The sequence below is a fragment of the Theobroma cacao genome, chromosome 3 (assembly GCF_053813885.1).
Source record: "Theobroma cacao isolate CCN51 chromosome 3, ASM5381388v1, whole genome shotgun sequence".
In the NCBI taxonomy this organism is placed as follows: Eukaryota; Viridiplantae; Streptophyta; class Magnoliopsida; order Malvales; family Malvaceae; genus Theobroma; species Theobroma cacao.
Genome location: NC_142641.1, coordinates 30,505,975 through 30,519,030, shown reverse-complemented (window position 1 = coordinate 30,519,030; position 13,056 = coordinate 30,505,975). Strand labels below are relative to the sequence as shown.

The window sequence follows — 13,056 nt, the reverse complement described above, 5'->3', positions numbered from 1 at the left end:
GCACCATAAAAATGGGGAGCCCACAATATAATTTAAGGCCAATACTATGCATTAGATAATCATAGAGTTAAAGCAAAGATGAGTGTTACCACTACGCACCCTAATTACTACCTTTCCACGTAAAACCAATGAACTCATAATGAATAATGAAATATCCCTTCCCAAGAATAGTTAAAACACCAATGAAATAAATCTCAAGCAAGGATGTGATGCCTCAAGACCTCATATGCTCAACTTCAAAATAAATCAAAATTTAACTACATCTCCCGCCAATTGTAGGCAAGACCAGTGAAAAGATTCCAGCTATTATAAGCATAGTTGTGAAATCCCACCTTAATGTATGATGCTAAGTTAAGAAATCCGTAGGTGAGCATGTATGTTTCATATTTTGAACACTTAAAAATTAGTTTTCAAAATTTGAAAGATTCATGTTTTGATGTTTTGGAATGATTTGCAAAGTTTGATGTTACAAAGAGTCCAATTGGACAAGTTTCTAATGTTTTTGCTTACTGGAGCCTATCTATCGATAGATGTTTTTCATCTATCAATAGATTCAACGCATAAAGGTTTTTTTAAAAGAGCACTGAAAAAAAATCTATGGATATATGGCTATATTTATTAATAGATGGACATATTTATCGATGATAGTAACTAGCGAGCTTTTTAAAAGAACCTAAAGCCCATCTATCAATAGATGACCTTGATCTATCGATAGGTGCATTATTTTTTAAAAAAATAAAAAGGGTAAAATGGTATTTTCACACTCCAAACTTTAAAAAGGTCACATGTTAGTAGGGTTGGCAACCTTCAGCCTTTTTTGCAAGGTATTTTCTCAACCTTAAGCCCTTTTTAACCCATTTCAACCTAAATCACCATTTTTGATGATTTTAAGCTTGGTTTTGAGTTTTTGTAAACAAAATGACATTTTTCAACATTGAAATCTTTAAATCTTGATTTTCCAGAACTGAAAATGTTGTCTTTATGCCTAGATTTTTTTATTGGTTGCTAAAGCTCAAGGTTTTGTGATTTTTCTTAGCATCAAAGCTCACTTAAGGTAAGGATGAAAGATATATGGGTTTCGAAGCATTATTTAGTTAATGTAATAGTGGATTTAAGCTAGAAAGTTAGTTTTAGTTAAATTTGATTAGTTTTGAAAATACTTCGAATGGGTATTACGAGATTATAAGTCTAAGTAATTGATTGTGATGATCGTAGAATGTTAGGAACGGTTGAAAACTCTGTGAAAATCACCAAAGAACGGTTGTGATTAGAGTTAGAGGTTGAGTCTCTAATTAGTTGAATGGATACATATTTTCAAGTATTTTAATATGTAAAGTGAGCATGATATTTATGGAAATGACTGATTATGCATGATGAAATATTGTTTCAAAGAATGGTTTAGCAATGGATTTGAATTCAAGGATTTTCAACTAGTTTTTAAAAGGTATGATTAAAGAATTTGATTTGATGATGATTTGTGATGTGAGTTAACACAATTAATTTTCAAATTGTTTGCAAATCTACTATGTATTAGTTTTTAACAAGGGGGAACAAGCCCTTTCAAATGTTTTCCATCAAAATGAGATGAATGGTATGATGTACACGTGTCACAGCTCAATTTTTAGGCCATGACCGACGCATGGGCCCAATAGGCATAGCCCATTAAGCCCAAGCAAGCCTTTTTATGCAATTCCGATTATCATTCCCAGCCATCATTTTTAAAACCACATATTGTAATTCTCAACTATAAATATTTTAGTAATATTTTATAGCAACCCAATATTCACATTTGTCTTATGTGAAAATAATGTCACCTGTTTGCCAACCTATAATGGCATCAGTAATCAAATATACATATTTGATTTTTAACATGAATCTTAGTGATCTACATTACTTATACGTATACACAAGCATAAGACTCTTGACCGTCAGCGGAGTGACCGTGGGTGAAGGTACCGCTACTGAGATGCCACAGTACCTACTAAGAGGACGAGCATACGTGGACACTCAATCTAGGTCCCAACTGCCTCCAAATCTGAAAACATGAAGTTTAAAAATGTGAGTATAAAACTCAGTGAGTGAACATAAGAAGGGAACAAGCAATCGATAAGAAGAACTTGGAAATCATGATGCACTTGTTTCAAAAACAATGCAATTGATTTAATTTCTTACTAAAAACCCCTCATTTCAAACTTTTATTAATAACCTCATAGTGTTGCAAAAACCCATGATCAATCCATGAAGTTAAATGGGTGAAAAATATATCAAAATCAAGCAAGGTAGCAAGCATGACAGCAAGTTTCTCGCTGCAGCGAGAAACATTCTCAGTTTGCATATGTTTCGATTTTTCAAGCATATCTCCCACTACAAAAGTCTCATTGACATGATTTTTTGACCATTAGAAAGATAAGAGACTAGGTTACAACTTTTTTGTTTACCACTTTGCCCATTTCTGATCAAAATGGTCAAAATCGTTGTCAAAGTGAAAGCACTGCACCAGAAATTTGGAACTACCCGAGAGTTTTTTGCTGCAACGAGAATCCATTTTCACTGCAGCGAAATTCCTCGCTGCAGTGAGAATTCTTTTTCACTGCAGCGAGAAACAAGGCTGGTTTGTACCTCCACCACTTGAGAGTTTCTCGCTGTAGCAAGAATGCATTCTCGCTACAGCAAGATTTAGGCCAGATGACAGTTAAGGGATTTTCACATGCCACAAAATCCATTCCTAATATATTGCACATCAAAGTGAACACATTGACAATAATCAAGTTTCTCATTATTCATTTCAATCACATATTATAATCATAAACTTTCTATCACACACACACACACACATATATATATATATATATATATATAAACATATATAAACACATACACCACCCCACTTCATTCATCGTCATGTGCACTCTGTACTCGCACATTCTATCATCATCATGTGTGCACTCCCTACTTGCACACTTCAACATCATAACACAACATTATTCATCAATGCACAACATATATTCATATATATATATATATATATATATATATATATATATATATATATATATATACATACCAACATAACATAGGAGCACATGGATTCATCCTTTTACACATTTCACATTTTCACAACATCAAAACATTTTATCAAGGGCTTGTTCCCATGCATAATTTAATGAAAAGCCAAGTAAAATCATTTAAATGCTTCATCCCAACACATATCTATTTCCCAAAAACACTTTGATGCAAGTTCACTCACTGATATTTGTTGAATCTTTAATTGACTCTAACTTCGATTATCACTTCAAACGGACACGTGAGGCCTCGTTGGAACCTTGGTAGACTTATAATTGAACTCATTTTCAAGAGTTTTCCAACTACTATGGCAAGTCTCTTTTTCTCTCTCTAAAACTTCCAACTAGTGAGAGAAAGTGCTGAACAAAGACTTTTGAGGGTTTTAAGGTGGGAGAGTGAAAGAGCACAAAAGGTTTTATGAAAAAGTACTCAAAAGCATGAAAATTGAAGCTAAAGAGATAAAGTTATGGAAGCTTTAAGGGAGGCTTCTATGGAAGATGAAGAAACGTGAGATGGGAGGAAGAAGAACAAGAAGCTGCTAGAAAAATGAGGAAGCTGCTGGGGAAATGAGATATTTATAGCCTAAGCTTATCCAAACTTCACTTAAATTATGAAAATGCCCTTAACAAGTTGGCTTTGTCTTCCTCCAATTCTTTATGCAATCTTTTTACTCTTTTGACACTAAGATAAAGTCCATAATAGTCTAAAAATACTCGGGTTCATGAAAACTTAAAAATTTCAGCTCGAGATGAAAGATGACCATTTTTCCCCTACCTTCAAAATCATCATTATTTCTATTTCCTTAATCATTTTATCCTTATTTTCATCATTTGTTATGTCTTAGGCCTACTTAGGCCTTAATAATAATAGAAAATCAACTTTTAGGAGCTCACCAGGAAAATGACCAAACTACCCCTGTTCCACATCATAGGGTCTACCTCCGCTACATGTCTGTGAAGGTCGAGGTCTCACATTCTCCCCCACTAAAAGAAATTCGATCCCTGAATTTGAATCGAACTATAAAATAGCTCATATATATGCATTAAAGGGGTGTGGATACTTGTCCGCAACTTTTCTTCAACCTTCCTCATTACCTCTTTACTGGTGTGGTTTCGCCATAATGCTTTCACTGAGGCTACATCCTTTGAGTGGAGCTTTTGACTTGTCTATCAAGAATAGCAACTGGTTGCTCCTCATATGTTGAATCATTATTAACAAAGTTAAGTTTCATCTTCTGAATCAATTCCTCCAATTACTCGCATTATGGTCTACCTCCGCTACATGTCTGTGAAGGTCGAGGTTTCACAACATGTTTGACATGATGTAGCATATAAGGTTTGATGGGTGCATGAGTTCCGTCTATGAGATTATGACATGTATGTCATGAGATGTATGTGTTAAGAATATCATGCACACTATGGGCTGAGCATGTGAATGATTTATGACATTATGACATGTATCCCATGAGATATATGTGTTGAGAATATCATGTACACTATGGGCTAAGCATGGGAATGATTTAAAGGATTGTGAAATGTATGTTGTAAGATGTATGTGTTGAGAATTTCATATACATTATGGGCTAAATATGAGAATGATTTTACTTTATGATGCAAGTTATGGATTAGAACAATCCTATACTTGAGGAATCCTATGTGATAATGGGCGTTGATCATTATCCCCATGAGTGGGGTGGGACCACTAAAAGATTGTGGGTGAGGTTGATATGTCACTCAGAAATGATGATAATGGGGATTGATCACTATTTTCTTGAGTGGGGTGGGATCACTCAAAGATTATGGGTGAGGTTGATATGCCACTCACAGAAGCATGCTCGGAATCCCAAGTAGTGAGGATTAAAGCACTACCCACTTGAATGGGGCGAAAACCACTCATAGTTAAGAAGTGTTTATGGTTTATTAGAAAGTTTTATGAATTGATGCTCATGAGTCTAGGTTTATGATTGAATGTTTATATATGTCACAATGTATGTGAGAATATGGTGAATGAATGCTTGCTTGGCTGAAAATCTAACCTAGAGAATTTGTTCCATGAGATAGGAGAACATATGGCATGATTTTGTGTAGGATTTCACCCAAAAAATTAAGTTTTAAGACTAATCTATCGATAGTTGAAGGCCATCTATTGATAAATGAAAGGCAGAATGCTATAAAAAGCATTATGTGTTCCATCTATCGATAGATCCCCTTATCTATCGATAGATGCTAAACAAAATTGAGATTTTATGAATGTTTCAAGGATTTTTCAAAGGCAATGATTTCCTAAGAGTTATGTAAATGTGTTTTCCATGCAATGTTATTTAAAATGTATTTAAATACCATGTTTCATGAATTATATGGAAATGTTGAAAGTTTTATGAATGACTTGAGATTACGAGTGCAAGGTTACGAAGAACTCTCCCCCTTGGCTTATCTTTTTCCCCATATCCACTTACGGAGTCTTTGTGACTCACATGTTATTTTTTCTCACCATTTTTGTTGCAAATCAATGATAGTATTCTCTTGCTAGTAGCTAGTGTCACGGAACGTAATCTTTTCCTTTTTTGGTAGGTCATCTAGTAGCCACTTGTAGCCTAGAGGTCGAGTCATGTTTTGTTAACAAGTAGGTCTTATGTTATGTTTATGTTTACGGATATTATGCATGATTATGTTGATGTAGCTAATGTTTCGTATTTATGTTATGACTGTTATGATTTATTATGCAAAGGTGGCTTGAAAGCCTATATGGACACTCGAGGGTGTTGAACGAATGACATATGGTATTGTGCATGAGAATATGGCACTTGATGATTATATGATATGAATGCACTTACACTGTTTATGTAAGAAGTTTTATAACTGTGTATAGTGTTGCTTATGGATGCATGCATGTGTACAATCTTGTATGACTTACGTATGATGTTATGGTTAATGGGCTAAGATATGTATGAATGCATGAATGAAAAAGGCTTGCTTGGGCCTAACAGGCTATACTTGTCTGGGTCCATGCCTCGATCATATCCCATCACAAAACGAGCTATGACAAAGTTGATGTCACGACCCAAATTCCTGGCCATGATCGGCGCATGGGCCCAATGGACGTAATCCATTAAGCCCAAGCAAGCCTATTAGTTTGACATGTTTATCATTCCATCATAAACTGCTAAGTCACATTTCATAACTTAGAATCAAAATAATACTACACATTGCCATCTCATACTGGCATACTAAACAAGTGTATATACATTTGTCTACAACATGTATCTTAACAATTTATATTAGGTTCGTCTATACACAACAAAATAATACTCGACTTCTAGCGGAGGGACTTGGACGAATGTACAGCTACTGAATGTCGAGACACCTACCAAAAGATGGATACAAGTCTACAAGGACACCTCGTCCTAATTACCGGATGCGTCGTGATCTGAAAACATGAAGTTGAAAACGGTGAGTATAAACCCAGTGAGTGAACAAGAAAGGGAATAAGCATACCATAAGGAATGTTTAATGAAATCATGATGCATTCTTTTTCAAAACAATGCAATTTGTTTTTGAACTTATTAAACCCCTCATGTAAACCCCACATGAGAAAAATCACTTATTGGAAGAAGTCCATGCTCAACAAAGGATTTGGAGAGTGAAAACTTTAATAGCATTCATGAATTTTTGCTGCAGCGACACTTGATTTAAATTATCAACTAACCGAGGGTTTCTTGACTGGCCAAGGGTTTCTCACCAAACCTCCTCATATTAAGCTTAATTCACTTATTCCTTAATGTTGGAAATCCATGCTCAAATATGGTAGCAAAGAAGTGGAAAATAGGGCAACAATTGATCAAAATGAGGTGAAAAACAGAAGGTTTTTCGCTGCAGCGAGATTTTGGTCATAAAATAGAAATAATCTTGCTGCAGCGAGAAGCTACTATACCTTCCTCGTTGCAGCAAAAATGGATTCTCGCTGCAGTGAGTTTTCGACTAGCCTACCCTTTCAAAACCTGAGAGTTTCTCGCTGTAACGAGAATGAATCTTGCTGCAGCGAGAATCAGAACATCAAGAAAAAGGTTCTTTTTTCCCTTAAAACAAAGCCATCCTGTTAAATAACAAAAACAACATGCAACACATGCAAACTCTCAAATTTCAACAAAGTAAAATGCTCACATTTTTGCATTTACAACCATATACTATATATGTATATATATATAGATATCAATCATCATATACACCCTCCCATCATCATCATCTCATATGCAACGGCTTCTGTGCACTCCCACTCGCACATAGCCGGGTCAGCAACGGCTTATGTGCACTCTCACTCGCACATAGCCGGGTCAACAACGGCTTAGGTGCACTCCTACTAGCACATAGCTGGGTCCACATCAACATACAAAGAAGCACCCAATGCATATCATGCTTACTATCATATTTTGATAACACATAGCACATTGTATAGCACATTTCCACAATATAAAATCACTTCACCAAAGGCTTGTTCCCAAGGCATATTTTCAAAGTCAAGTTAGATAAAATCATTCACATTTCCTAAAACAAGTTTGAAATGCAAGTCCGCTCACCGGTATATTATTGAGCCTTTAGATGACTCCAATTCCCCTAATTGTCCAAATGGGATGATGGGGCTTTCTTGAAACCTACCATCACATTAACATCACCATTATGTTAATTCACATATTATAAACCCTAAAGCTATCTCTTAGCTAACCTTCAATTACCACTTTAAATGGCTATTTATGTTCACTATCTAAATCACTATAGAATGAATGAACATCCTCAATAATAAAATAACTCATAATCTAAATTACTAGCAATTATTCACAGCTAAAAACCAAGCTTAGTGCATCACTCACCCTAAGGTTCCTTTATAGTTGAATTCTCTTCCAATAGCTTCCAAATCAATGGGGTAATTCTCTCTTTCTCTCTCTAGAATGCCCAACTAGTGAGAGAAAGTATGAAAATAAGATTTATCAAGGGTTTTGAAGTGAGAGATTGAAAGAATATAAGGGTTCTAGTCAAAAGGGCTAAAAAGTTTGAAAACTAGAGTTAGAGAGAGAAAATCATGCAAGCTCCATATCAAGCTTCCATGGAGGTTTTAAAGAAATGTGAGAGGGAAGAAGGAGAAGAAGACAAGCTGCTGGAAATTCAAGATATTTTATAGCCAAACTTATCCATTCCTTTGAAATTACCAAATTACCCCTCCACAATTTTGCTTATTCTCCTCCAATCTTTTATGAAATCTTTTTGCACTTTTGACACTGGGACAAGCTCCATAATGGTCTAGACATGCTCGGGTTCGTGAAAACTTAAAATTTTAACCGAGGTGAAAAATGACCATTTTGCCCCTACCATGAAAATCATCAAAATTTTGGTTTCCTTTACATTTTACCCCTAATTTCACCATCCATTTATGCCTTAGGCCTACTTAGGCCATAATATTGTTTTAAAATCTTACTTTTATGAGCTTACTAAGGAAATGACGAAATTACCCATGATCAGGGATATCGCGTATACTTCCCTTCACGAGTCTATAAAGGTCAAGGTCTCACAATTAACATTATAGCTCTAAGTTCATAGAGTCTTGGGTTTTTTTTGGTTGTATAACAGAATGTTTAGAGTTGTATATAGGTTTCTTGATTTTGTTTTGTGTACTTGGGCACAAATTGAGAACGGGAGACCCATATATAATTCATTGTTTATTTGCTCACTTTATGTTTAAGAGTTATGTCTAGTATTACTGTGAGTTTATAGCGTTGAGTCTTATAATATATGATTATTCTTGTCTAAGTAAGATATGCCGCCTAGGACACGGGCTAGTACTAGAAGTGCAGTAAAGCACAAGGTTCCACGGAGGTTATTGATAAACCATGTATGCCTATTGCTAGAGACTGCGGTAGATGCGGTAGAGTCACCAGTTTGGGGAGAACTAATACCCCTATTAGTGCACAAATAGAGGGACAAGGTTCTGAGTTAGTTGTAGAGAGATAGGATCTCGGTGTTGTAGCACCTCCAACTAAGGTTGTGACCTTAGCGGATTTAGCTGCAAGCTTACAAGGAGTCAATTAGACAATGAAGCTTCTTGCTTAGGAGATCTTAGATTAGAGATGACGAGGTGATAATTGTTTTATTGTTTAGGCATCCCTCAAGTCATAGAGTCAGGGTGACCAACAACATGCTAGTATGGTTAGAGTTGCGACTAAGGTTCAACTGTTGGAGTTCATGGAGTTAAAACCTCTAACATTTTCTGGATCAGATGCTTTGTAGGATGCCCAGGATTTCTTAGATGATATAGAGGTGATATGTAATGCCTTAAGCTGCACCAATACTCGGATGGTAGAGTTAGCAGCATTTAAGCTCGGCAAGGCAACTCGTTTGAAATCCCACCCTAAGTTAGAGGATAAGTTAAAAAAAATTCTTAGGTGAGCATGATGGCTTTATGTTTTGAACATTCAAAACTAAGTTTTAATCTTGAAAAAATTCATGTTTTGATGCATAAAGATGATTTGCAAAGGTTAGTGTTAAAAGGAGTTCAATTGGATAAGCTTTTAATGTTTATTTTTGCTTATTAGAGCCTATCTATTGATAAATTTTCTTCATCTATCGATAGATTTAACCTAGAAAGGTTTTCTTAAAAGAGCACTGAAGAACATCTATGGATAGATGGCTAGATCTATCCCTAGATGGCTAAATCTATCGATAGATGGACACATCTATCGATAGATAGCAACCAGGGAGCTTTTTAAAAGAACCTTGAAGCACATCTATCGATATATGACTCGATTTATCGATAGATGATGTCGTTTTTAAATAAATAAAAGGGGCAAAATTGTATTTTCACAATCCAAACTATAAATGAGGGATGACAACTCTCAGCCATTTTTACAAGGTATTTTCTTAAACTTAAGCCCTCTGTAACCCATTTTCAACCTAAATCACCCATTTTTATGATTTTAAAGCTTGGTTTTAAGTTTTTATGAACAAAATGACATTTTTCAACTTTGAAATCTTTAAATCTTGATTTTTTCTAGAATTGAAAATGTTGTCTTTATGCCAAAATTTTTTTTATTGGTTGTTAAAGCTCAAGGTTTTGTGATTTTCCTTAACATCAAAGCTCGCCTAAGGTAAGGATGAAAGATTTATGGGTTTCTAATCATTATTTAGTTAATGTAACAATGGATTTAAGCAAGAAAATTAGTTTTAGTTTAATTTGATTAGTTTCAAAAGTACTTGGAATGGGTATTACGAGATTATAAGTCTAAGTAATTGATTGTGATGATTTTTGAATGTTAAGAACAGTTGAAAACTTCAAGAAAATCATTGGAGAAAGGTTATGATTGGAACTAGAGGTTGAGTCTATAATTAAGTGAGTGGATACTCCTATTCAAGTATTTTAATATGTAAATATGTAAAATGAGCATATTTTTATGAAAATTATTAATTATGCATGATAAAATATTGTTTCAAAGAGTGGTTTATCAATGGATTTAAATTCAAGGATTTTCAACTGGTTTTCAAAAGGTATGATTAAAGAATTTGATTTAATGATGATTTGTGATGTGAGTTAACACAAATAATTTTCAAATTATTTGAAAATCTACTATGTATGTATATATTCTGCTATGTATTAGTTTTCAACAAGGGGGACTAACCTTTCAAATGATTTCCTGCAAAATGAGATGAATGATATGATGTATATGCTTGACATAATGTAACATGTAAGGTTTGATGGGCGCAGGAGTTCCACCTATGAGATTATGACATGTCTGCCATAAGATGTATTTGTAGACAATATCATGCTTGATAGATGCATGTGAAGAGAGCTTTGAAAAGCTTAAGACTTGTCTTACCATAGCTCTAGTGTTGAGTTTACTTTGTGGTATAGGGGGTTATACAGTTTATTGCGACACATCACAAGTTGAACTTGGAGTTGTGTTGATACAACATGGTAATGTGATTGCGTGCACGTCTAGAAAGCTCAAGAGGCATGAACAAAATTCCCCCACACATGATTTGGAGATGGCCGCGATAGTTTTTTCCTTGAAGATATAAAGGCACTAATTTTATGGTTAGACTTGTGAGATCTACATGGACCGCACAAGTCTCCAATATAGTTTCGAGTAAAGAAATTTGAACCTTAAGCAACGTAGGTGGATGGAATTGCCTAAGGATTACGACTACAGTATATTGTATCACCTTGGTAAAAACAATGTGGTAGTAGATGGGTTAAGTCAAAAATCTATGGGGAGTTTAGCGTACGTTTTAGTTGAGAAGTGATCTTTAGTGGAATGTATGAATGAGTTGAGAGATATGGACATTCCATTTGAGGTTGATGATACTGTGGCATTGCTAGCCCATTTTAGAGTGAGACCAATTTTATGGATCGCATTAAGGAATCCTAAAACAAGGATGATTTTATGGCAAAGGCTTTAGAGGATCTTCAAGGGAAAGTATAGATGTTCTCTAGAGGCATCGATGGATTACTTATATAGGGATCTAGAGTTACATGCTTGACATGGATGATTGAGGGCAAGAAATCTTATAGGAGGCCCACATGGCAACATATGTTGTTCATCTAGGAACCACCAAGATGTATCATGACTTGAGGGATATGTGCTTGTGTTCTCTATATCAATGAGTGTTTTGGGAGTGTGTAAGGTCCCTCAAGGATAATAGTTCCTCTATATCAAGAGTTATGAAGCCGACTGGGTAAATGAATTTATTTGCCTTTATAAGTACATATTCTATTATACCTTTAAGATATGTGAGAGTTATGTTTGCCAATTGTAAAGTCATAATGGTGGGCTTAATCTCCCTTAAACCCAACTTTTTGTAAATGGACAAAGGTATTAAATTAATACTCACCCACAAGTCACTCAAAGCTTTGGCAAAAAATAAAGCACCAATTATGCATGGAATTGTAAAGCTGCTTGGGTCCTTAAGCTTTAGAGAGAGCTTATTTTGAATGATTACACTACACTCAGTGAGTGTTATTATCTCAAACTCACCCAACCTTATTTTCTCGGATAAAATGTCTTTTATAAATTTGAAATGTGAAGGCATTTGCTCCAACACCTACGTAAATGGAATGTTAATGTGAAGTTTTCTAAACACCTCCATAAATTTCCAAAATTGTTTCTTGTTTGTTGCTTTTTGAAATACTAAGGAAAAAGTGGTGGTGGTAGAGTTACCTTAGTCTCGTTCGCTTGACTCTACTCATTAGAACTTGCAATCTATGTTCCATCCTCAATTGTCTTGTTTTTCTGTTCAGCTTGTTTTTGATCACTTTCAACCTCTTTACCACTTCTCAAAGTAATAGCCTTGACATGTTCCTTACCTTCCCTCATTGGATTTGCATCTGTATCACTAGGTAGTGTTCCTTGAGCTTTGTTGTTTAATAAGTTAGCAAGTTGACCAACCTAAGTCTCAAGGTTTTGAAGTGATGCTGCTTGACTCTTAATGATGTTATCATTCTGTATCATGTACTTCCTTAACATATCCTCTAAAGTTGGCTTCTTATTTGGGATAGGCGCTTTTGCTTATTGTTTGAATCTAAGAGGTGCATTCGATCTTGAAGACGAAGATGATCCTTGATTGTTGGTCCAAGAGAAGTTTGGATGGTTCCTCTACCTTGGGTTGTAAGTGTTGGAGTAAAGATTATTTTGTTGTTCATTCTCCTTAAACTGCACTGTTTCTATACTTGGACACTGATTGCTTGCATGATTATTTCCACAATACTCACAAACTACAAAAGGACTTTGAATGGAGTTAGTACCAAAAGATTTAAGTGTTTTAGTTAAAACTGCTACTTATGTGGAGAGTGCCAAAATGGCATCTACATCATGAACTCCAGCCATTCTCCTATGCCTTGATCGCTTTACTGGCCACTGGTAATTGTTTGCAGCCATCCCCTTTAATAAATTGTATACTTCGTTAATTGATTTATCCATTAAAGCTCCTCCCGCAGCGGCATCAATGGTGGTTC

General features: G+C 35.2%; 1 protein-coding gene across 1 annotated transcript in view; it reads left to right on the top strand.

The window, feature by feature from the left end:
* LOC18604621 (protein IQ-DOMAIN 31) overlaps nt 1-12,636 on the top strand; it is a 29,979-nt gene extending 17,343 nt beyond the window's left edge. Inside the window, exon 9 of the mRNA XM_018118186.2 lies at nt 12,601-12,636. Coding sequence (XP_017973675.2) covers nt 12,601-12,621 — 21 coding nt within the window. The 3' untranslated portion in view covers nt 12,622-12,636. The remainder of the gene's footprint in view (nt 1-12,600) is intronic.
* Nucleotides 12,637-13,056: the final 420 nt, after the last annotated feature.